This window comes from Podarcis pityusensis, assembly GCF_964106645.2.
Source record: "Podarcis pityusensis genome assembly, chromosome: 8".
Taxonomy (NCBI): Eukaryota; Metazoa; Chordata; class Lepidosauria; order Squamata; family Lacertidae; genus Podarcis; species Podarcis pityusensis.
The window spans coordinates 6,408,763-6,434,930 of record NC_138033.1 but is presented as its reverse complement, the minus strand read 5'-3'; the positions used below and the strand labels follow the sequence as shown (position 1 = coordinate 6,434,930).

The following is a 26,168-nucleotide window of genomic DNA, read 5'->3' as shown; positions in this document are numbered from 1 at the left end:
CGTAGAAACGGCAGCGTAACAAGGCATGAGAGACAGTTTCTACCTCCATCAAGCCACAGGGACAGACTCATTCTGCGTATGGTTTATCCTCGAATCTGCCCTGCAGTAAGGCAGATGGCAGTATGCTGAATCCATCTTTCTCAAGAGACAATGGAGTGTGCTTCTGGGGGTGAAGTCAAAGTGACCTCCCCAAGACACAAGCCTGGGCACTCTGGATGGAGGTCCTGGGCTGCCCAGACAACAAGACCCCCTCTCAGCCTCAAATATGTGATCCAAAGGAAAGCAGAGAAAGACGTTTGGCACCAGCTTGGCTGCAGGAGTTGCTGGAAGGAGGCGTACAAGGCGCCATCCAACCATCTTAGGGACTCCACTCCAGATTTGTGTAGGATCAGAGATTTCCTTCTCATAGATGGGCTTCCTTCGCAGGTAAAAATAAAAGGACCCCTGGCCATTAGGTCCAGTCATGGCCGACTCTGGGGTTGTGGCGCTCATCTCGCTTTATTGGCCGGAAGTACAGCTTCTGGGTCATGTGACCAGTATGACTAAGCCGCTTCTGGTGAACCAGAGCAGCGCACGGAAACGCCGTTTACCTTCCCGCCGGAGTGGTACCTATTTATCTACTTGCACTTTGACGTGCTTTCAAACTGCTTGGTTGGCAAGAGCAGCGACCAAGCAACGGGAGCTCACCCCATCGCAGGGATTCGAACTGCCAACCTTCTGATTGGCAAGTCCTAGGCTCTGTGGTTTAAACCACAGCGCCACCCGCGTCCCATCTTCCCAGGTAGATGAGCCTTATTTGCCTCTCACTTCCTTTTACAGCATGTGCAAGAACCGCCTTCTTGACCACTGTACTATTGGTCTTGTCCATTCAATCCACTGGAGCCTGTCTTCGCATTCAGGGGAAGTCCCTGACTCATTGTGGACCTGAGACCCATTGGCTGCTCTCACCTGCTTTAGCCGGCCAGTCATAGCCATTTCCCGGGATGTGGCCCCTGTCACCTGCTGACAGCTTCTAGGAGCCACAGGTGTGAGCTGAGAGCAGGGTGGGGAGGACCATAGGTGGGCAAAGGGTCCCCTACCAGAGGTACTACCTCTTCCCCTAACACCCCTTACTTCCAAAACACAACCCACTCTCTTCTTCTGGTTGCAATTTTTAAAACTGATTTTCAGACAACAACAGCAGTGGCAATAATAATACCTGGATGTACTCAGTGAGGCTGTTGAAGACCTGCTTGGCTACAGCCATGGCTTTGGAGAAGTTCCGCTTGCCCTGTTCATCAATGACGTCCTTGCCCGAGTAATACCAGTAGAAATCACTAATAGACTCCTGGCAATTTCCGTGGGTGGGAAAGAAATCGAAAGGTTACTTTGCCTGCCCCATTTTCCACTACCCTGCTGGGTCCAAGGAACATTATCTGTGGCCAGAATACAAAGATGCTAAATCCGAGATGATTTGCGTGATCCTACCAGCAGACTTGATTGTCAATACTTCCTATTTTATGACCTGATCCAGCTTTCCCCAACCTGGTGCCCTCCAGATGTTCTGGGCTGCAACTCCCACCAGTCCCACCTAGGACTTGCAACTCTCAAGGGCTGCCCGTTAGTGGAGGGCTTTTAGCTCAGGCCTCACTAAGCAGGCCTCACTAGTTACAAGCTGTGCTGGTTTCAAGTACAGTACGATTGCATATCATGTGGGGTTCGGTGCTAAGGGTTCTGTGTATATGCAAAAACATGTATGCTCAAAACCTTGGAACAGCCTCCACAAGAGCACCTTGGGGCTTCTGCAGCCGATGCACCAAGGTCCCAGGAGGCTCTCGTGAGATCTCACTGGGCCGTCTAAATTCCTGCGAGATCTTGTGTGAAGCATCCCAGACCTTGCACACAGAGAGCTCTTTTTGCACCGAGTTTTGCCAGCACAGAAGGAGCTTTTAAGCTCTCCACCTCGCTTGCCAGTTAAACTTGTGGGATTTCAACCAGCAGCCTTCAACCATGTGTAGCTGAAACCCAACGGGTTAAATGCGCATAAGATGCGGTCATACCATATTCTGGTGCCAAGGGCAGAGTGCCTCTGGACACAAGAAGACCTTTCCCCCGATGAAGAGTACATTTTGAAATAATAAAAAAAAGGAAAGGGCCTTGCAGGTGACGAACCAGATTCTCAGACTTTTAAGGTTTGCAAAAGTAGGCTGAAATTCTCATCCGCTCAAGAGCTGAAGAGCAGCTGTATCTGGGTCTAATGCTTTGACAGAACTGACACTTCCTGAGCCGGATTTGGCCTGGGATGAAAACACCCACCTGCAGACGCAGAAGGTAGTCAACAGTGCAGATGATAATGTTGATGGTCGTTGTGTTCCCCGTCTGTGTCCGCAGGTAGTTCTGGAAGTCTGGAGTAAAAAGGGAGCAGGGTGAGAATGGGACACTTCCTTCCGCTGATAATATCTTGGTTCTCCTACCCCCACCCCAAAATCCCACCTTTATACAGTGGTGCCTCGCAAGACGAAATTAATCCGTTCCGCGAGTCTCTTCGTCTTGCGGTTTTTTCGTCTTGCGAAGCACGGCTATTAGCGGCTTAGCGGCTATTAGCGGCTATTAACGGCTTAGCGGCTTAGCGGCTATTAACGGCTTAGCGGCTTTAAGAAAAAGGAAACAAACTCGCAAGAACTCACAAGATGTTTCGCCTTGTGAAGCAAGCCCATAGGGAAATTCGTCTTGCGGAACGACTCAAAAAACGCAAAACCCTTTTGTCTAGCGAGTTTTTCGTCTTGCGAGGCATTCGTCTTGCGGGGCACCACTGTATTTGCAACAACCCTTAGCAGTTAGCCAATGCATCGTATGTGATGTCAAGTGCTAGACAGGTAGCGACACAGCAGCAGAAAGCAGGATTTAACTTCCCATGCTTCAGATGATGCATAGGGAGTTCAATCCTGCCCAGTTAAGGCTTGTTAGAAGGTTCTTTTTTGGGGGGGGGCTGGAACTGGCTGGTGCACTGGAACCTTTTAGAAAGCAGGATTCAGCCCCCTGCATTTCAACTGGTGTGCTGGGAGTTCAATCCTGCGTGGTTCAGGCGTGCTAGTGGGATGGGGGGAACTTGCTGGCGTTCCTGAACCCTGCAGATGTGCAAGGAGTTTAATCCTGATTAACCTCTTCCCAACCTCCAAGGATCAACTTTGACAGGTGAGTGGGACAGCCCACCTGTTGATCAGTCAATATGGCGTCAATATGAATGACAGGGTGCTGCTGCTCTTACTCACCTGTCAAAGTCAGTCCGCCAAGCGGGAAAATGGCAAGACAAACTGTTAGAGTATATTGAACTGGCTAGATTAACAGAGGCAATTAGAGATCACACTAGACAAGAATTTCAAAAAGCATGGGGAAAATGCAGAGAATACTTCACAAAACAGTGCCCTAAAATTCATACCTGGGCTTGTTTCGGTTAATGTCTGCAGGAGACTTTGTGGATATTTAAGTTATAATTAGAAAAATCTTAATAATTATTCATAAAGGAAACAGCTTATAAGAAGTAAATAAGGATGCCAGAAACAGGATAAAGGAAGTCTTTTATTTGGTTGTTTGTATTGTTGTATATTATGCTTGTTGTTTGTTATGTTTGTGTCTGATGGGGGTGGATTTCTGTGTTTGGGGGGTGGGGGGGTTTGTGTTACGTTGTAAATAAAATTTCCAATAAAAAATTATTTTAAAAAAAGAAAAGTTGGTCCGCCAAGTGGAAAAAGTTCCCTGCCCCTGACACTCTACGCACCCTTTCCATTAGGCCCCAACCATCCTGCCCTCCCCTGCCCTGTGTATTCTCCCATTCCCCTCCCTCTATCGACTCCATCAGCTCCAGTTTTGGAAGCCCTCTAGGTTGCATGTGGAAGAAGAGAAGAAGAAGAAGAGTTTGGATTTGATATCCTGCTTTATCACTACCCTAGCGAGTCTCAAAGCGGCTAACAATCTCCTTTTCCCTTCCTTCCCCACAACAAACACTCTGTGAGGTGAGTGGGGCTGAGAGACTTCAGAGAAGTGTGACTGGCCCAAGGTCACCCAGCAGCTGCATGTGGAGGAGCGGGGAATTGAACCTGGTTCCCCAGATTACGAGTCCACCGCTCTTAACCACTACACCACCCTGGCTCCCCCTACCACGTGGAACCTACCGTTGTTGTGTCCTTCGCACAGGAGCTGCAGGAACCGGAAGAGGTCCTGTGTAAACAGATCGTCCGCCATCACCTTCTCTCCTAGAGCAGGGGAGGGGTCAAGGGAAGAGAGAGAACTGGCCAACGTTAGCAGGAGCAACATGGAGAGAGGAGGAAAACAATGGCGTTGGGAATGGCGGCAGGGTGAGGGGGGGGTTGGGGTGAAAGGGCAAGGGAGAAATGTGCTGTTAGTACAAAATGGGGGTTCTCCAACGCTGGGCTTGAGAAAGGGGGATGGTTTTCGGGCAAGGCAATCCACACGGCAAAACAAGGATGCTTCACTCAGATCAAGGGGCCACCCTGCAGGCCTCACTCTGGATGTTTATTTATTATTATTATTATTATTATTATTATTAAATTATATACCGTCTTACATCAAGAGCTCCCAGGGCAGAGTACAACATTAAAAACGCATTACAGAACGCCAATGATAAAAACACAATAAAAAAGCATACTGACAGGCCGCCTAATAATAAAATACAGTCATACCTTGGAAGTCAAACGGAATCCATTCCGGAAGTCTAGTTGACTTCCAAAACATTTGGAAAACAATGCGTGGCTTCTGATTGGCTGCAGCCAATCGGAAGCCGCGGAAGCCCCATCGGACATTCCGGCTTCCAAAAATAGTTCACAAACCCAGAACAGTCACTTCTGGGTTTGCGGCGTTTGGGAGCACAAAACGTTTGAGAACTAAGCTGTTCGAAAACCAAGGCACGACTGTAGTCATCATAATAAAATAGTCATCAGAGTCGGTGGAAGAAGATTGGAAGAAATTTAAAGACGATTTACAGAAAAATTGCAAAATTAATGAATGTTAGAATGGTGTTGGATTGAAGTTAAGTGGCTTCTAGCTATATAGGTACAAAAGAATATGGAAAAATTGGTTTTTAATATGTAAAAATCTAATGTTACAATATATCAAGATTAAGGATTAGGATTAAAAAGGAGGGAAAGGAATTGTTGCATTAACAAATTGAATTGGAATACAAAAGAGGGAGGTATGAGGAGGTCCGGGAAACAAGTAAACGTAAAAGAAGTGAGGAAAAGATGGAATTGTTTTTAACTGTTTTTTCTTTTTTTTTCTACTTTGTATTTTTCCTTGTTATTGTTAATTTTTTTTATTAATGTGAATTTTTTTTCCCTTTGAAACTTTAATAAATATTATTTAAAAAAGAAAAAAAAGAAAAAAACCAAACAGAATAACTATTTATTAATAGCTAGTTAGGGGCTAGGCCCGCACTCAAGATGGTCAGTAAGGAGCGGCTGAGCCTGAATTAAGGATCCTGGGACACCAATTCCTTCTTTCAAGGGATGCTTGTTGGAATAAAAAAAACTAATTGGATGTTTGCACTCCTCCTGAAGGAGCAGGCAGCCTCCGTAGCTAGAAGTGCCTTTTGTCAACTGCAATTTGTTTAACAGCTACGGCTGCTCCTGGAAAGCCTTGCCACAGGAGTTCATGCACTGGGTACTGCAAGGCCTGACTGCTGCAACACGCTCTATGTGGGGCTTCCCTCGTGCTTTTCGTGGAAGCTGCAGTTAGTGCAGAATGCTGCAGCGTGATTGCTGACAGGAACGAGGCCTTGTCGGCACAGAACACCCGTGCCAAAGATCTGCACCGGTTTCCGATTTGCTACCGGACCAAGTTCAATGTGTTACCATCAGCGTTATGAAAACCTTTAAGAACTCAGGTCCAGTTTACCCATGAGGTCGTCTTATCCCTCATGGGCCCCCTTAATCGCTTCAACCGGTGGAATTGGCTCTACTACAGGTGCAGCGTAATACCAGTTCCACATTTGCAAGGACCATTTGTGTGGCCTTTGGAACTCCCTGCCTATGGAGCCCTGTACATTCCTGTTTAGACAAGCCAAACCTGGATGCTTATAAATTGAGGTAATTTTAACCTTAGCATTTAAACTTCCGTCTGTTTTAAATTTGCTTTATTTTATTGCTTCATCTTTTTTGCAAAACGCCTTGAGGTTGTTGTTGTTTTTTACTACCATCCAGCGGGGTATACATTCTATGAAATAAACAAATAAGCACAAGAGAGCTGATCTACCCAGGATGCGGAAGGAACAGAGGTAGTAGGATTGTATTATTAACTTATTAATTAATTGCATTTGTATACCTATATCTCTGCTTTTTAAGGTGATGTCTCTGCTTTTTTTTTTTAAAAAAAAAAGCAGAGACATCACCTTACCAACAAAGGTCCGTATAGTTAAAGCCATGATTTCCCCGTAGTGATGTATGGAAGTGAGAGTGGGACCATAAAGAAGGCTGATAGCCAAAGAATTGATGCTTTTGAATTCTGGTGCTGGAGGAGACTCTGGAGAGTCCCATGGACTGCAAGAAGATCAAGCCTATCCATTCTGAAGGAAATCAGCCCTGAGTGCTCACTGGAAGGACAGATCCTGAAGCTGAGGGTCCAAGACTTTGGCCACCTCATGAGAAGAGAAGACTCCCTGGAAAAGACCCTGATGCTGGGAAAGATGGAGGGCACAAGGAGAAGGGGACGACAGAGGACGAGATGGTTGGACAGTGTTCTCGAAGCTACCAGCATGAGTTTGACCAAACTGCGAGAGGCAGTGGAAGACAGGAGTGGTCCATGGGGTCATGAAGAGTCGGACGCGACTAAACAACTAAACAACAACACCTATATACCTGTAGGTCTCGGGGCGGTTCGTAGGATAAAAAAAAATCACAATATAAAAACACAAAATACATAATCAAAATAAAAACAAAAACACAACCCAATAACTTCCCACCTCCACAACACATTTTAAAAAGGGAATTGAATGTCAATCAGCCAAAGGCCTGGTTAAAGCGGAACATTTCTGCCTAGCGCTCAAAGATATATAATTCTCGGCTTAATGATCCACATGGGTTGGAAGAGAGCGGTGCTTGTTTGAAAGCTCCCCCCATTATTGGTGGGGAGCTGGACCAGAGTGAGGACTGCAGCGGCCGACCAAGAGTTAGTAGGATCACAAGTGCCATGCATTTGGTTAGGGGATCTCGTGGCTCCATTGTGTAGGGAGGGTAGAGTTTGTGTCTGGGATATTGCTTTCGGGGGGAAAGGGTTATTTAGGCTATCTGTGACATTCCAGCAAAGGCTCAATGTCAACAGATAAAGTCCTTTGCAAAATCCCTGCATGCCTATTGCTGGAGGTTACATATTTTAGTGGGGAGCAGGTGTTGAGACTGGGAGTGCCAGAGTTGTATGCAGGCAGATGAGAATAGTTTGGTTCAACACAATTAGCATAAATGACCGGTTTATTCTATCCGGGTTTGTTTGTTTGTTGTTGTTGTTTAAAAAACCCTGTGCACCGAGGGCCAAATTCTGAAGTGTAGTTTTGGGACAAGCCATTTTTTGTGGAAAACGCAACCTGAGTAAAACAGAAAGTAAGGACTTGGCATGGTGCAAAGGTGAAATAAATTCCAATGGACCAGAATAACGTGAGAGCAGTGGACAGACACGGAACTGCGATGACAAAGAATGAAGAATAAAAGTTGGAGGAGAGTGAGTGTAAGATACCCAGGATGTGGCCCCCATCCTTGTGGGTTAATAGAATTAGTTGCAGAAGGTCAGCGACCAGTTCACACCACCCGTTCTGTGGCATTGGTCATTAATGAAGATATGAATCCAACGGCACGGGGAGGGCAAGAATGGTGGATGGGTCTCCCATTCACAAGAAACGCCCCCTTCCCCTTCCATTCCTCCGGGTGGATTCATATTAGCCCACCTGGCATTAATGACCAGCCCCTTTTCCATTTGTCTTCTTCTTCATGAAGTTGCCTCCTCCACTTCATGGATGAAGCCAAGTCAATCACCTGATTTCTTCCCCCTCTGGCATTGTCTTCCCTTTGTGATGGGGCAATCGTGGCGCTCGGGACGGGGCTGGGGTTGGGCGTGGGGGTATTGGAAGGACAGGAAGAGATGTTGCCCAAGTCATCCCGATAAGGCTTGTTTTATCTGAGGCTCACAATGAGAATCGAAAAAGTTCCAAGGCACCCTTTCCCCAAAAGCTGGCACCCTCTGGACGTTTTGGAGAACAATTCACACCAGCTGGCATGGGCTGATGAGAGTTTTAATCCAAAACATCTGGAAGGTACCAGGTCAGAGTGCCCTGGAGCACTAAAAGGAGATAAACAGGACAACATAGTTGCTACAAGGACAGCAGAGACACTGTGACTCTAGAGCACAGAACAAGAGTAAAGCAAATGTACTACAGTAAGGGCTCGTCTACACTTCCTTTTGTGTTGCTGTCTGCTCCAATTTGGGAGTAAGATGCGTGCTTTCCTGGGACAAGAGGTGGGGCAAAAAAACAAAACCTGCAAATCTCATACCTATGCCTAGAAATGCAACACAAAAGGAAGTGTGGTTGAGCCCTAAGTTACTATGGGGAGGCTCACAAACAGCAGCACGTATAACACAGAGGAACTATTATGAGAGATCACAAAGCATTAAGTGACAAAGGAACAGAAGTGTTACACAGGCAGCCAAAGAAAGAAACAGGTTACGTCCACATCATACAATTAAATGACTCTTATTCCACTTTAACCACCACAGAATATCATGGGAACCATAGTATGTGAAGAGTGCTGGTAATTATAGGTTTGTGAGGTCGGCACCCTCTGCAAACTACAGTTGCCAGGATTCTCCATGGCTGTTGAAGTGCTGTGCTTCAAATGTATGGTGTTGATGTGACCACAACTGCTTTAAGGATACCACAGGCTTTCTCTGTGAAAACTCGCTCTTTAAATCTCATTCGGAGCAAATGGCGATCTGTTGAAGACTCACGTTGACGTTTGCTCTGATAGAGTGCTCAAAAGTGGGTTTTTTCAGGGTCTACAACTCCCATGATCCCTAGCTAACAGGACCAGTGGTCAGGGATGATGGGAATTGCAGTCCAAAACATCTGGAACGAGTTACTACAAGGATGACTTACAGAAGAATGAAAAGAACAATATATAGTAGTCAATAGGAGACTACTACTAGGACAGCACTTTCAGCCAAGAAAAATGGTCAAGACAGACCTTACAACATTAAACAAGAGTTTAAAATACTGTATAAACAGAGGGCTTAGCCGCACTTCCTCTCGTCCCGCTGCTTACCCCCTGCGAGGAAAACCGCTCTTTAGCACACAATCGGAGCAAATGGCAATTCTGGTGTCCCCCCCCCAATTTGACGTTTGCTCCCCATCTTGTACTAAATAGTGGGTTTTCCCTTGGAAAGGAGTGGGCCAAGGAGAAAAGGGCTTGGACCCATGCTTTCTAGGCGAGGGACAAGTGGACGTGTCGACGAGGCTGGAGTTACTAAAAGGACAATCCAGCTCCATCTTAACATACCCAAAGGCAGCATGTGGTTATTGGGAGTGAAGTACCGTATTTTTCGCCCTATAAGATGCACTTTTCCCCCTCCAAAAATGAAGGGGAAATGTGTATGCGTCCTATGGGGAGAATGCAGGCTTTCGCTGAAGCCTGGAGAGCGAGAGGGGTCGGTGCGCACCGACCCCTCTCACTCTCCAGGCTTCAGGAAGCTATCCACAAGCCTTGGGAGCCCATGGGAGTTCCCGCCGGGCTCCCAAGGCTTGCAGACAGCAGCCTGCAGCCCAAAACCCGGGGAGTGCAGCGGAGCGCGCCCCGGGCTTCGGGCAGATATCCGCAAGCCTGGGAAGACCGGCGGGAGTTCCTGCCGGGCTCCCCAGGCTTATAGATGGCAGCCTGCAGCCCAAAACCCGGGGAGTGCAGCGGAGCGCGCCCCGGGCTTCGGGCAGATATCCGCAAGCCTGGGAAGACCAGCGGGAGTTTCTGCCGGGCTCCCCAGGCTTATAGATGGCAGCCTGCAGCCCAAAACCCGGGGAGTGCAGCGGAGCGCGCCCCGGGCTTCAGGCAGATATCCGCAAGCCTGGGAAGACCGGCGGGAGTTCCTGCCGGGCTCCCCAGGCTTATAGATGGCAGCCTGCAGCCCAAAACCCGGGGAGTGCAGCGGAGCGCGCCCCGGGCTTCGGGCAGATATCCGCAAGCCTGGGAAGACCAGCGGGAGTTCCTGCCGGGCTCCCCAGGCTTATAGATGGCAGCCTGCAGCCCAAAACCCGGGGAGTGCAGCGGAGCGCGCCCCGGGCTTCGGGCAGATATCCGCAAGCCTGGGAAGACCGGCGGGCGTTCCTGCCGGGCTCCCCAGGCTTATAGATGGCAGCCTGCATCCTGAAGCCTGGGGCGCGCTGAGCAGCGTGCCCCAGGCTTCGGGCAGATATCTGCAAACGTGGGGAGACCGGCGCGACTTCCCGCCGGGCTCCCTAGGTTTGCGGATAGCAGCCTGTTCTGGGGGCTGGGGTCGGGGAAGCTCGGGCTTCCCCTGCCCCAGCCCCGCACCTGGGGGGGAAATTTTTTTTTTCTTTATTCCCCCCCCCAAAAAACTAGGTGCACCCTATGGGCCGGTGCACCCTATAGGGTGAAAAATACGGTACATCATCCCTACAAATATTTTATGATTTTATTGCACACGTATTCTGCAGCATCCTATGAGCAAAAATCACCAAAGCAGTCATTACAAAATTGCCACACTACTAACAAAGAGGTTGATGTTACTACAGTGCTACTAGCTGGTTATTCTATAGTGCACTTTGAAGTATATGACTCTGAAGATGCTCAAGCATTACAATATAGCTTGGTTACATTATTATTACTACTACTACAATCGTACCTCAGAAGTCGAACGGAATCCATTCCAGAAGTCCGTTCAACTTCCAAAACGTTCAGAGAAACCAAGGAGTGGCTTCCAATTGGCAGCAGGAAGCTCCTGCAGCCAATCGGAAGCTGCGGAAGCAGCGTCAGATGTTCGGGTTCCAAAGAACGTTCACAAACTGGAACATTCACTTCCAGGTTTGTGGCATTCAGGAGCCAAAACGTTCGAGTCTCAAGGTTTTCGTCAACCGAGGTAGGACTGTATTCATTAATCACCTTCTAAACCACTGTTTCAAGGAGATCTACATATAAGATAATTTTTTAAAAAGTTTACACTCCCCAAACTGTAAAGATGATGTGTAGCCATCACAAACACTACAGGTTTAATTTTTTAAAGTATCATTAGCACCTTGTCATTGTTGCAGACCCCAGGATGCTCATTCTAACATTGCATTTACTGGGGTAATGAAGATGTTACAACGTGGTTACCAAAGAAGGCATCACAACAAGTATATCACACTTCAACTCGGCAACGTTTCCACACCACAGGACTACTGCTCAGTTATTATGTCATGATGACACTCAAACATACCCCACAGATATAAAGCACGGTACACACGACCCTTTTCAATATATGAAACTACAGGACATGCCTACATAGATACTAAGAAAAACCACATTTCTGCAGCAAATTATTACAAAGATGCCGCATTCCTTACTGAAGAACTTGTTGCAACAACACAACCAGACAGTTATGCTTACACCTTGAATTGTTACTATTCCACGTACAGGTAACACAGACTGAGGTCACATTTGCTGAATAACTAGGCCAGGGTTTCCTAAACTTGGGTCTGCAGCTGTTGTTGGACTACAACTGCCATCATCCTTGGGTAGCAGGACTAGCGATGATGGGAACTGTAGTCCAAAAAACAGTTGGAGACCCACGTTTGGGAAACCCTGAACTAGGCTCTCGCTACAAGCAGAGTGGAGCCCAGGAGAAGGGTCAGAAATGGTGTGTCTACACCTGACCCCACTGAAAATTGGCTGGGAGGGCAATGTTTTCAGGCGCGGAGATGGTGGATTCTGACTAACATCTTATTGGCTATTCCAGATTGACAGAAGCCCAGCAGGGTGGCTTCCTGGTGACCTTTACAAGGTCAAATACTTTTCTTTTTCGGGGGTGGGGTGGGAGGGGAGTGTTGGTATTTATAAGAGCACAAGCCTGGAGACCACGATGAAAGCATTTGGGTGGGTGAAGGGTGTGCAGTTAGTTGTGCTCAGCACCAATGGTGCATGTGTGTGAGAGAAACGGGTGGCCTTTGGAAGGGTTGGGGTTTCTTTTGCAGTTGGAGGGCATGCGCCAGATAAGAGCTGAGAGACAGAGACTTTCCCTGGCTGGCCCCACCCCACCCGAGACTGATCAGAACCCCCTCCAGCCAGCCGGGCAATGAGGGGTGGAAGAAAAGGTTGACGTGGGGTTTAATGGAGAGCATCCTTACTCAGGTCCTGGTGGCATCTTCAGAAGAAGGCCAGGGAACTCTCCAAGGTACTGGAGATTTCCCCACCCTCCCACAACGGGGAAAAAGAGAACAAAAAACACAGCTTGTTCCCGACGCAGCGCTGATTTAACATGTCCTGTCAGTGCAAGGGTTCCTGCATGTGCCGCAGGATGGCCTTGTCCCCCGTAAGCCCCCCCTAGATCTGTCCTTGGGGTTCCCCAAACCCTCTGAAGCAGAACTGGAGAGGGCATGGAGCCTGCAGGTGGGAGAGGGGGAGGAGACACATTGCACAGCCTGACCTCCCTGCACTGACAGGACGAGGGAGTTGGATACTGCCCCGTCCTTCCTCTGTTTAGCCAGCTTGCGACTTGAAAGCAAAAGCTTCTCTGGCGCCACCACTCGCCGAAGGAGACAGCTCTGAAGTCGTCTAACCTTTCAGGCCTCTGTGTCTGACGTGTCACCCTAGGACAAAACAATGCTAGCCTGCCCAATCCTAGAGATATAAATTAATAGAATTGTGGAGATCCTGACGATCCACTGGTCCAATCTCTTGCAATGGAGGAATATGCAGCTGTCTCGTACCGGAACTGAACCTGCAACCTTGGTGTTATCAGCATGACACTCTACCTAGCTGAGGTATCCTGGCTATGTATCCAGGCATTCTGCTCTTGCTTAGTCAACAGACAACGTACCTCCTGCTTGCTACGCTACAAACCCCTGGGCCTTGAAGCACAGAATGTGTTGGACATCCCTTAAGAATGAAGAGCATCGCTGCTGGATCAGGCCTAGCTATTTGGCTGGTGATTGGGGGCGGCCGCCAAGACCACATAACAGCGGTCTTGAAAGAACTACATTGGCTCCCAGTACATTTCCGAGCACAATTCAAAGTGTTGGTGCTGACCTTTAAAGCCCTAAACAGCCTCATACCTGAAGGAGCGTCTCCACCCCCATCGTTCTGCCCGGATGCTAAGGTCCAGCGCCGAGGGCCTTCTGGTGGTTCCCTCACTGCGAGAAGCAAAGCTACAGGGAACCAGGCAGAGGGCCTTCTCGGTAGTGGCGCCCACCCTGTGGAACGCCCTCCCAGCAGATGTCGAAGAGAAAAACAACTACCTGACATTTAGAAGACATCTGAAGGCAGACCTGTTCAGAGAAGTTTTTAATGTGCGACATTTTAATGTATTTTTAATCTTTGTTGGAAGCCGCCCGGAGTGGCTGGAGAAACCCAGCCAGATGGGCGGGGTACAAATAATAAATTATTATTGTTATTCTAGCATGTTGATATTGCAGCAGCCACCCAGATGCCTTGTGAGGAAGCTCTTGAGCAGGACTTGAGCACAAGAGGCCTCTCCCCTACAGCGGTTTCCATCAACAGGCCTTTCAGAAATATTAGTGCCTCTGAACGTGAAGGCAGATCATAGCCAACACCTTCCAGATGCCCAGGACCTAACGGAGCACCGCGCACTAAGCCAGGGCAGCAGGGGATGGGGGTTCTGATCAGTTTTCAGCCTTGGACCCACCAGGTTAGAAAGAGAAACTGGCAAAACTAAATAAATAAACCAGGCCAAGAAACTGACCATTAAAAGGGAAAGGGGGGAAAAAGTTAACCCAAAGCAAAACTTAACCCAAAGCAAAAGGATTATTTACCACTTTCACGAATGATGACTGAGGGAGGGGCATCAGTGACACCAGGAGAGGGGAGGGGGAGGGAAGAGAAGGAGGGAGGGGGAGAGAGGAGGTGAGTGCAACACGTCACAGCAAAGAAGGAAAAGGAGATGATTAAAAATAGTAAAAATAAAAAACAAAAACCCAGCGTGTATTAAAACGACATTAATGTGGAATGAGACCAGAGAACCCGAGGTGAAGGGAGTCGGGTGGGTTGTCAGGGAGGTGAGAGTCCATTATTGATTTGTGAAATCTCAATTAATCCACGTCTCACCAGGAGGAAGCTGTGAACACAAAGAGAAGATGCGCAGAGCACTGGGAAGGAGGAGGCTACCGGGGTGGGGGTGGGGGGAGAGGGAACCAACCCTGGGCCAGGATCGTGCCCAGTCAAATCCTGGCACCCAGCATTCCTGTGGGACTGAAACCTTTAACTTGCATCCCTTCCAAGGGATGGGGAGAGAACCCAGAGTGCATAGTTTGGCCAGCCCAGCTAGAAAGCCCCCCTTGCGCAGAGGCATGAATTAGCCATGCCCAGAAGGCCAGGCTTTCGAATCAGACCCCACGCTCCCTCTCCACCTCCCCACAGTAACCCATAGGCCACTCTGCTTCAGGGGCCAAGAGGAGGAAAAGGGTTTCCCAGCAAATGAACCGGAAGCTGGAGGCAGGTTTTCGAAAAGGAGTATTTTCTGGCCATTGTAAAAAAAAAAAAAAGTTGGTGGGTGGCGCCAGGGTGTCAGCAGCTATTCTGAGCAGCAAGCACTGACAGGGGGCTGCCTTTTGGAGGGGGCAGAAGGAGTTTGCCCTGCCAAACCGCCCTGTGGGGCAGGAGAGCCTATAGAAATAGGATGGCCTAGTCCTCTGAAAGCCTTGCTGCCGAGCCTCCAAGTGGGGGGTGGGCGGGGACTTACTCGTTCCGTCCTCCGTCACCATTCCCAAGCCTTCAGCTTTGTTTTGCCTCTCAAAGGCGTTGAGGTCCAGCACACTGTGGAAAAAGAGGAGAGAGGGTGAGCAGAGCCAGCCAACGGGAGGTGTCAGGAAGCAGGTCAGAAATAACTCACATGGCTTCGGCAAAACTAACTCTATTCAAAGAAACAAGGCAGCCCAGGAGGCCAGACCTAGAGAGCACAGCAAGCCTTCGATACGATAATCTTTATTATCATTGTCCCATACAGAAACAACGAAACTGAAAACCTACATCAGACATTCAGAAACCAACAAGCCTGCTATCCCAGCTATCTCAGCCTGGTTAGCCCCCTAAAAACTCTGATACCCCATAATTAAATACAATATACTCCCATAGAGACTACCTTACACAGCGTTTAAAACCAAAATCGCATTTGGATAGAAGCTGTTTCTCAGGCGGCTAGTCCTAGTCTTTACAACCCTGTACTGTCTTCCAGAAGGAAGAAGCTGAAAGAGATAATTTCCGGGGTGCGCACTATCCTGCGCTATCTCTGCAGCTTTCTTAAGGCGCCTGGAAGCATAGATTAGATCCAAGGTGGGAAGAGTGCACCCAGTTATTCTCTCTGCAGTCTTTACAACCCTGGATAGCACCGTTTTTTCCCCTGGCCGTGCAGCCCCCAAACCACACACACAGACCATAAGTTAATACACTCTCAACAGTACAATGGTAAAATGCCATCAACAGGTCCTTTGAGAGATTGTTTTTCTGGAGGATTCTCAGAAAATATAACCTCTGCTGTGCTCTCTTCATCAGGTCTTTGCTGTTTTCTCCCCAGGTGAGGTCGTCTCTCAACTCCATTCCCAGAAATCGAAACACCGAGACCTGTTCCACACACTTCCCCTCAATAATAAGTGGCTGAATATTCAATTTACATTTCCTAAAGTCCACAATAATCTCTTTTGTTTTCTTTAAGTTAAGGAGTAAGTTGTTTTTCCTGCACCACTCCCCCAACTGCTCAACTTCCTTACTACAGGCCACCTCCTCCTCTCCAGCCATGATTAAACCAACCACCATTGTATCATCTGCAAACTTAATGATCTTATTACTGGAGTATTTGGGGGCACAGCCAGCTGTATAGAGTGTATAGAGTATAGACTGTATAGACTGTATAGAGAGCCAGTGTGGTGTAGTGGTTAAGAGCGGTAGTCTCGTAATCTGGTGAACCGGGTTCGATTCCCTGCTCCTCCACATGCAGCTGCTGGGTGACCTTGGACCAGTCACACTTCTCTGAAGTCTCTCAGCCCCACTCACCTCACAGAGTGTTTGTTGTGGGGGAGGAAGGGAAAGGAGAATGTTAGCCGCTTTGAGACTCCCTAGGGTAGTGATAAAGCGGGATATCAAATCCAAACTCCTCTTCTTCTTCTTCTTCTTCTTCTTCTTCTATATAAAAGCCTTCCTGACAGAACCTGTCCCTATGAGGCAGTTGTGGGGACTGAAGGTCCCTGCCTTCCCACAACTCCCTAAGCCACCTCCTCCGATTCCTTCTGAAACAATCTGAGGCTTCACTGTCTTGCCTGTCTTTGCTCCGCCCTCTTCATCCCTCTTCTGGTCCTGGGAGACTACACCCCGTTATACCTCCTCCTCCCGGTCTTCTCCCTCTGACTACTCATTGTCATCCCACCACCACTCCCTGGGCTCTGAGCCTTCTTCCCTTTGGGGTTCCTCAGCTGGTGCCTCCTTCTACTTCCTCTGCCTCCAGCCAGTCCATGACTGGAGAGCAGAAGTCGAAGGGCCAAAAGACAGTAACTGCGGCAACAGCTGGAACGGCATCGTCACAGGATTCTGGCTACAGCACAAATGTACTGCAGTTTCAAAGTTCTGGGTCAGACTATATGTGGCTCAGCAGCTACCAGCAAGTCTGTCATGTTCAGCACCGTATTTGCGTGGTGCCTTATTATTTTTAAACTATTGATTTAGCTAAGAAACAAATGAAAACATTCTCATATTTCTTTAGTTTCTTTGCAACTCAGGCTTACAGGTTGAAGGCTTTGAAAGGCAAAAAATATGACTTTGATAATATATGGTACTGCATTACCTCTTATGAGAATAAATCTAGCCACAGTAACTGTTCCATTGACCCATGGCAATTCTCAGAGAGACTCTTTAAGTTAATATACTTTACCTTACATTGTACACTTGTGCTGTGAATCTGTTTTCTGTTAATGTTGTTACTATGGTTGTTACCTGTGTGTTCTGAAAACCCTCAGGCTTGTTTGTAGGCTAGTTCCAGACAGTACTTTGAAACACGGTTCCATTCACTGGACACTGACGCCTACAATTCTAATATTTTGCCATCTGCTGAAAACGTTCCAGCTTTGCCAAGCATTCTTTAGAAAATGAATTTGATCCAGCGTTAGCCATTTCTTCTGGGTTTTATAACCTCCTGCTGTTTGAATGCATTTACAGGGCCGTGGTATTTTCTTACAGGGTTTTACGGTTTGGAAGCACTCAAATAAATAAAAAGCAGAAGCATAAAAAAAGGTAAAAAGAAGAACAAAATGCTTCTACACACCTGCATGTCTGCATCAAGGCCTGGAGGCTCAGGAAGAATCCCACCTCGTGTTTCTCCTTCAGATAATCCAGCATTTTCTGAGGACAGGGAGAAAGTCAGCATGGGGAGGGGAAGAGAAGGCCTGCTTCTGACTCTACCGAGCACAAAACTACATGTTAAAGACGTTGCATTAGATGTGTATTCACAGCAGGTGTGTGTTTTTAATGGCAGCCATAAAGAGAGTGAAATCCAGACCAGGAACCCTTTCCATCCACACCACGATCACAACAACAACAAAACCCCTTCCCAAAATGGGAGCAACTCAATTCTTACCAAACTAAACCTCCCCGGAGTGCCAGTTTGGCTTTGTGACCGTGGGTGCCCGGGGCTGTGGGCATCATGTGCACGCATGGCCCTGGCACTGAAATTTGTGGGTGCCCGGCCCCTTCATGGGGAATTTTGTGGGTGCCCGGGCACCCAGGGAGTTGGCACCTAAGAAACCTCCGGGTGCATATTGTGCTCTTGGAGGCTTTAGTTTGGCCAAAATTGGGTATGTACTTTCAGAGTTAATGCTAAATACATTACTTCTGGTAAATGAGCCACTGTAGCCACTGGAGGGCTGTGAAAATTTGTGTCCCCGGCTTTTTAGACTCGTTGACCTATGAACTATCTGAAACCAAATGGGTGCTTTGGTTTCCAGATGTGAAATGCATTGGCAATATTTTCAGTTCTCCCGCCGCACTACAGTGGACCCTCTGGATACGAATTTAATTCGTTCTGGGGGTCCGTGCACACCCTGAAAAATCTGCACCCAGAGGCGCCGCTTCTGCGTATGCATGCGGCATGATAGTGTGCTTCTGTGCATGTGCGCAGAGCGCGTCTACGCATGCGTGAGCGGTGAAACCTGGAAGTATACTTCCGGGTTTGCCGGTTTCGCAACCCGAAGTTTATGTTACTCAAGCGTAACGTAACCCGAGGGTCTACTGTATTTAGTGCAAACAACAACCCGCAGAAAAACCCGATTGACATTTGCCCCGATCCAGTGGTAAAGGGTGGGTTTGCCAGGGAGGGGAAGTGGTGAGGCAAGTGGAAGTGTGGATGGGCATCCAGTTCAAAGCATGTTTCTATATGGAGTAAGAAATGGGAGATGAGTAAAGGAGGAGTAAGTGACGAGTAAGCCTTACAATAAGTTAATATCAACTTAAACAATAAAAATGGCTAAAAAAGCAGTTTCATAAAAGAGATCTACCTTTAATTACAAAAGCCATGAGGTAGTGGTTAAATATACAACTTAGCACATCGCACCAGTATGCAGCAATTTAAACTCAAATCAGCGGCAAAGTTCATAGGCAGGGAATGAATCACTTGCCAGGAAGCCTTGCGTCTCCCTCCCCTGGTCCTCCTACCTGCTGCACTTCCTCATTGCCGCCATTCAGGATGGAGATGCCCAGCTTCAGGGTAGAAGATACCATAGCGCCAGGCTCCCCTGCAGAGACAGGGAAATGATTTATTACACTGGCATCTGTGCAGAAGGGAAAGGGAACTCCAATGCCTGCCGGAGGGGCTACAACTCCCATCCTGGCTACTGGCCACGCTGCCTGGGGCTGATGGGACTTGGAGTCTGGCAACATCTGGAGGTTCCCCATCCCTGCTATGTAGCTTGGGGCTTAGGCGCATGAAGGAGCACCTCCTCTCCTTGTCTGCATCAGCCCATGCTCTAAGATCTATGTTCTGAACTACCGTATTTTTCCATGTATAAGACGAGGTTTTTTTACCCAGTTTTTAGGTTTTAAAACACGGCTCGTCTTATCCATGGAATACAGCAATTAAATATACCGTATTTTTTGCTCTATAAGACTCACTTTTTCCCTCCTAAAAAGTAAGGGGAAATGTGTGTGCGTCTTATGGAGCGAATGCAGGCTGCGCAGCTATCCCAGAAGCCAGAACAGCAAGAGGGATTGCTGCTTTCACTGCGCAGCGATCCCTCTTGCTGTTCTGGCTTCTGAGATTCAGAATATTTTTTTTCTTGTTTTCCTCCTCCCAAAAACTAGGTGCGTCTTGTGGTCTGGTGCGTCTTATAGAGCGAAAAATACGGTATGAACAAATGCGGTACTTGCACAACCAGTCGCAGCTCCTGGCAGTGCGAGCCGCAGGGCTTCCGTTGTCTGCTTGCCTCCTCCCACTCAGCCCACCCTACAGCTGGGAGGGAGTCTGTAGGCAGTCCGTTTTTTGCGTGTGGTGTCTTCGCATGGCTCCCTTTGTGCGCAGGCAGTGCAACGTTACACAGGAGGAGTGTGGAGATCAAAGTAATATTCCCCCCCCTGCGCCTTTCACATCAGTGAAACATCACGCCTTGCGCTCCTGCTGTGTAATGTTGTGCTGCCCGCAAACAAATGGAGTCGTGCAAAGATGCCACACAGAAAAAACGGATCGCAGAAACCACCTATCAACTGCCCGATCACTGCCAGCGGCTGCCAATCACATTCCCGATTGCTGCAACAAGAGCATCTGTCTACTGCCTGCCGCAGCGGCAATTGAGAAGATGATTGGCGGCTGATGGTGGTGAACGGCCAGCTGATAGGTAGTTTCTGAAACGCAAGCGGTTGTGTGCTGCATTCTGGCGGTGAGAGATTTTCACACACACGGCCCAGCAATCAACCGGCCAATTGCCGCTTACAATCTCGGGCTCGCGCTTCGTTCCTGTAGGTGAGCTATTTTCACACCCCCCCCATAGGTAAAGGTAAAGGGACCCCTGACTGTTAGGTCTAGTCGTGACTGACTCTGGGGTTGCAGTGCTCATCTCGCTTTACTGGCTGAGGGAGCCAGCGTACAGCTTCTGGGTCATGTGGCCAGCATGACTACACCACTTCTGGCGAACCAGAGCAGTGCCCAGAAACACCGTTTACCTTCCCGCCGGAGCGGTACCTATTTATCTACTTGCACTTTGACGTGCTTTTGAACTGCTTGGTTGGCAGGAGCTGGGACTGAGCAACGGGAACTCACCCCGTCGCAGGGATTCGAACTGCCAAACTTCTGATCGGCAAGTCCTAGGCTCTGTGGTTTAACCCACAGTGCCACCTGCATCCTTTACCCCCCCACAACCCCCCAAAAGCTCCTTTTCTAAATTTTGAGGCCCCCAAAATAGGGCTCGTCTACTACATAGGGGCGTCTTATAGACAGAAAAGTACGGTATTTGATATGGCAGCCTAGGAACCCCAAATGTTTCCCTAGCCCCGTGCAGGGGCTTCGCACTGTCTGCGTCCACAGGATTGCCAGCATGGAATCTGAACAGGATCTTAGGACCCACAGCGGGTTTCTAGCTGGGCCTTGTAGCTGAAGAATGGGAGGAAAGCTTCCTCACCCCCACCAACCTCATCCAAGGCCTCCCAACATGGGAAAGCCGAACCCTGCCAAGGGATCGGGGGGGGGGGGGTGGAGAGGAAGAAGGGCCGCTTCTGACCTTTGCAGGCGCTAATCATCTGCAGAACCATCTCGGCCGCCCCGCGGTTGTGCAGGCGGGACTGCTGATAAAGCAGCTTCTGCTTCTCCATCTCCTTTTCCTGCAAGGAGGCAAGACAGTGTGAACTGAGGCAGGGCTGTCTTTTTTTTTTTTTTTTTAAATGATATTTATTCCAAGTTTAAAGTTACAAAAAAAAAAACACCAGAAAAAAACAGTACAAAATACAAAGATAAATTTAACCATAGCCATATCAGAACAAAAAGTAAAATGAAAAAAAAAGACAATAAAATAGGATAAAAAAACAGAACAAAAGATATAAAAAAGCGTTGAATTAAAATAGAACAAAAGCAAATTAAACCTTTACATAACTTTTTCCCTTTACTTATTTCCTTGACCTCCTCTCACCTCCCAATTTTGTATTCTAGTTCAGATCGTTTTTTTCAGCAAATCCTTCCAACCTTATTTTCATTTACGTATTTTAATTTAAAATATTATAATTAAACATCCTTTGTTTCATCAATTTCATCAGCTCATTTTTACTTAATCCTTTATCTCATATCTACTAAAACTGTCTAATTTTCTTTTCCCAACATCTTTCTAACAGTCTTTAATATTACAATGCTTTTGAAGATATATTTTAAATTTTTTCCAGTCCTCTTCCACCGACCCTTCTCCCTGGTCTCGGATGAGGCAGGGCTGTCTTAAGCATAGGCGGCGCTGGGGTGCAAAGATCCGCCCGGCACCCCCCCCCCCAGGTTGCCCAGTCCCAGGCGCACAGGAGGGCGGAGCCGGGCGGCTGCCTCAGCATCTTGCTGGCTTGGTCGCCCCCAAACGTACGATGCAGATGGGTGGGTTCTTCCCCAGACTCAACTCTCAGGCCCCAGACTCTCGGCCTGGTGCCCCTGGGAGCCCGGCGCCTGGGTGCCCCACACCCCTAGCACCTATGGGTAAGACGGCCCTGAACTGAAGGCTGGAGGTCAGTGTCAATCATCATTTCCTTGAGGGCTGCCTACACTTCTCCCTCTTAGTTAGGAAAGCCGCTTCTTGCACCACCAGGGCTGCTGTGCAAGGGAGGGCAGGCTGGAGGGCCGGCCACATGGCTCCAGCCAGAGAATCCATGTCTCTGGGCCTGGGAGGTCAGGTGACCCGATCTGGCGCCACCAGCTGATATAAAGCTTTCAAAGTGGCTCCTTTCCTTCCCCGAGCAAGGTCACTGGTGTTCACCTCCTAGGCCTAAATGCCCATCACAGCCAGCCTTGTTTGGAAGCCAATGAACGTTGGTGCACTGGCCAGTTTTTGGAACGGTATGCACAACCGCTGAGTTGATCCCCTGATTAACAGCTTGGTCCTGACCGCAGCCTTCAATTTTAGCACTGTTTCTCTGCCTTCTTTCTCAAGGTACCTCACCCACTCCAGGGTGGACCAGGAAGGTATACATTGGAACAGTGAAGATACAATTGTCCCACTAACCCAAGATGGCAACTGCAGGTGTACGTTGGCTCAATCAGGTCTCCCTTGGTACCTGCAGCATCTCCTCCTCGTATCTCCTCCCCCCACCCCACCCCACATTGCAATTAGGTCGAAATAACAAAGCACACTGCGATTTTGCAAATGAAACAATCTTTTAAAGGCCAATAGGTCATAGGAGAATGGTCGACTGATGGGAAGCTGTATAACCTCCCCGCAAACAAATCGTGAAAGGTGTTCAGGGAAGAGCAGGCATTGTATAACCTCTGCACAAGCTTTTCGTGCAAACAAATCAGAGTGAATAATGGTCAGTCAACAGGTTGCCTGAAAGTTGCCCAAGACTTTGCAAACGTACACCCAAGTTTCTGGAGGTTTGAGAACGAGTGGGCAAATGTTTGCTGAAAGTTCAGAAACCTCTTGGGGCGGCTGGGTGCACGGGGGGGGGGGGGGGGCTTTACCTCGAAGGGAACCTCGGCCTCTTCCCCTTCTTCGCCATTTTCTTCACCTTCTTCTCCTTCGTTGATGTGGCAACTCTGGAGTCCAGGGGACCAAAGGATAAGAGGGATGAGCACGTAAACAAAAAACACCGTCACACATCGGAACTAGCGACAGAACCTCAGAGCTCTTTGCGGCTTGCTCTAGAGCAGGCACGTCCAACAGGCAGATCGTGATCACTGATAGATCACTGAACATCTGTCGTAGATCACTGGCTCCCCCCAAAAAGCTCAACAACTTTGGCTCCCCTAAAAAACATTCAATAGTTTTACCCTGCACCCCAAAAAAGCTCAAAAACTTTGACCTGAACCCCCCCAAAAGGGGTAGATCACTGCCAGTTTTTAACTCTGTGAGTAGATCGCAGTCTCTTGGGAGTTGGCCACCCCTGCTATAGAGTCAGCTCTTGATTCAATAAACCTGCTGCCCCCCTAGCCAGCTGCTGTGGGCCTCTTAAGAGAGGCAAACACTAACCTGCTTTTGTCCACAGGGGGACTTGGCAAAAGTCATCTCTGAGTAACACGTTGGCGTTTCTGATACTAGCACAGCAACCTTCCCCAACCCAGTGCCCTCCAAATGTTTTGGGCCACAAGTCACGTCAGTCCCAGCCAGCAAGCACTCTTACATTTTCTGCATGCCCAGATCACATGTTAAAGGCACAGGAGTAGAATCAATAAAAAGGGGTGGCAAACATCACGACAAGCTTCAGTCTTCCTTCTGAGGCCTCTAACGTGCCACACAATTAAAACACACCATTTTCGACAGTCATGGCTTCCCCCCCAAAGAACCCTGGGAATTGTAGTTTGTTAAGGGTGTTGGAAACTCCTATTCCCCTTACAGAGGTACAATTCCCAGGCAGATTTAACCATCAACCCCTCTTCCCAGGGAACTATGGGAATTGCAGTTCTGTGAGGGAAATAGGAGGCCTGCTCTCAGGACCCTCAGCAAACCACAGCTCCCAGAATCCTTCCAGGAATTTTGGCTGTTTAAAGTGGTGTAACAGCACTTTAACTGAATGGTGTGGCTGTGGTCCGGGAACGATCACGCATTACATCTTTATTTCTTTCTTTTGGAGAAAAAACAGATTAAAATGGCTGAAAATGGTGACCCGGGGCATAGTGGCCTGTCTCTCACCTTTGCCATGATGTCAGCATATGCCATATACAGATAGTCTTCGTCCAGTTTGCTGAAACAAAACAGAGGAGGCTTAGGTTCTACGTGCTGAAACTGGCCTCTCCATAATTCTTTTTTTTTTAAATGATATTTATTAAAGTTTCAAAAAATACAAAAAATTCAGAATACAGAAAGAAAAAGAATAAAGTTTTTTTTTTAAATATAACCAAAAAAGTAAAAAATAAAAAGAAACATACCAAATAAAACAATTAAAAGGACATTAAATTTCCATAACCTATCTTCCTTATACTTATTTCCCCGGACCTCCTCATACCTCCCTTTTTTGTATTCCAGTTCAATTTGTTAGTTCAGCAAATCCTTACCATTGAAATTACCCAGTTGCAAACCTTTTTTCATATCTCTTAAAGCATTACAGCTAAAAAACCCTTAGTTTCTATCCAACATCCTTCTAAGATTCCTTAACTTTACAATATTTCTGTAAATAGTCTTTAAATTTCTTCCAGTCTTCTTTCACCGTCTCTTCTCTCTGGTCTCGGATTCTGCCAGTCATTTCCGCCAGTTCCATATAGCCCATCACCTTCATCTGCCATTCTTCCAGAGTGGGTAAATCTTGTGTCTTCCAATATTTTGCAATAAGTATTCTTGCTGCTGTTGTAGCATACATAAAGAAAGCTCTATCCTTCTTTAACACCAACCATGCCCAGGAGAAAGGCCTCTCCATAATTCTTGCTCCCAGTATTTATTTATTTTATTGTGCTTTTAAATATTATTATTATTATTATTATTATTATTATTATTATTATTATTGCAGACAAAGAAGAGCACCTCCCAGTTACTAACCCAAAAGCATAATGCAAAGATGTGACTCACATTATAAACTTAAGGGGAATGAGGAACATGGTCCCCACAGCATAATTAGACTGTCTACCTTTCGACAAACTTGCTTCCATGGAACAGATTTGCTCTTGCTTGGACATAGGCAAGATTCCTGCATTCCAAATTCTAAAGAACCATTCTTTTTTATTCTTTTTTTGGGGTGGTGGTATAATCTTTTTTATTGAGTTTTAATTCAATAACATTTAAATTCAAACATTAAACATCATCATTTAGGATTCCCTGAATCCTTAGACTCCCCTCCACCCTTCCACGGTTACCATTTTCAATCTTTTTCAACCATTTCCTCTATTTTTCTTAAATCATCCATTTTTTACCTTAGCATTACTCAAATCCTGCCAAAGGTTTTAGTTGTTTGCAGTGTTCTCTTAAGTACATTGTGAATTTTCCCCATTCCTTCTTAAAGTTTCTCTCCTAAAGAACCATTCTGACTGGGCGTGGTGGAGAGAGATCCTTTTTGTGTGGAGGGATCAATGTCTCCTAGCTATGATAGCTACGCTCTGCCTCCACGGATGGAGGCAGGAATGATTCTGAATACCAGTTGCTGGAAGCCACAGAAAGGGAGTGTGCTCCTGTCTCGGGTCCCGTTTGCCAGCTGCTGACAGGCATCTGGTTGGCCGCTATGAGAACAGGATCCTGGACTTAGATGGGCCATTGGCCTGATCCAGCACACTCTTCTGATGTTCTTAATGCTCTGGCTCAATATAAATAAGTTGGAGTTCTTATTAAACACACAGAAAAGCGTTTGGAGTTCTTGGAAAACGCACAGAAAAGCTCAAGATACACGTTGATCTACCCACACTTAGTTGTTATCTCTGAGAAATGTAGAAAACAACAGGATATATTTATATGAATTCTTCAAACTTACACGACCCCTTAAAAATTAGCTGATGAAGGTGAAACAGGGCCCTGTCCTGGTTTCTGATCCATAATTGACTTCTGACTTCTGCTCAACGATTGAAACTAACACCTTCGCGTCGAATCTGACTATGGACTAATATGAACTTATCTCTGCTCATAAACTCTTATCTCTAATTCTGTAACAAATTATTGTGTTATACATATCCTTATGAGTTTGAGTTTGTAATCTCTGTCAGAGTTTGTAATCTCTATTTGAGTTTGTAATCCTTGTCAGAACACATACTTTTGAATGGATTAGTTTTTGTTACAACTGACTATTGATTTGCGAGTAGGGACCACTCCCACTACTGAAACTGATATCGGTCTGAGTTCT

At 47.4% G+C, this 26,168-nt stretch overlaps 1 protein-coding gene across 12 annotated transcripts in view; it reads right to left on the bottom strand.

Annotated features, from left to right (window-relative positions):
• The window catches only part of RYR1 (ryanodine receptor 1), a 204,767-nt gene that overhangs the window by 27,600 nt on the left and 150,999 nt on the right, over window positions 1-26,168 (bottom strand). For 8 of the 12 annotated variants that reach the window (XM_081018547.1, XM_081018554.1, XM_081018555.1 and 5 more), the window contains 10 exons: window positions 24,041-24,092; window positions 22,873-22,947; window positions 20,948-21,047; window positions 18,894-18,973; window positions 17,509-17,585; window positions 14,941-15,014; window positions 14,015-14,032; window positions 4,152-4,232; window positions 2,296-2,384; window positions 1,199-1,327 (listed from right to left, as the gene is read on the bottom strand). In XM_081018547.1, the coding sequence (XP_080874673.1) occupies window positions 1,199-1,327; window positions 2,296-2,384; window positions 4,152-4,232; window positions 14,015-14,032; window positions 14,941-15,014; window positions 17,509-17,585; window positions 18,894-18,973; window positions 20,948-21,047; window positions 22,873-22,947; window positions 24,041-24,092 (775 nt within the window). The remainder of the gene's footprint in view (window positions 1-1,198; window positions 1,328-2,295; window positions 2,385-4,151; window positions 4,233-14,014; window positions 14,033-14,940; window positions 15,015-17,508; window positions 17,586-18,893; window positions 18,974-20,947; window positions 21,048-22,872; window positions 22,948-24,040; window positions 24,093-26,168) is intronic. The other 4 variants (XM_081018552.1, XM_081018556.1, XM_081018557.1 and 1 more) reach the window with 1 other exon arrangement.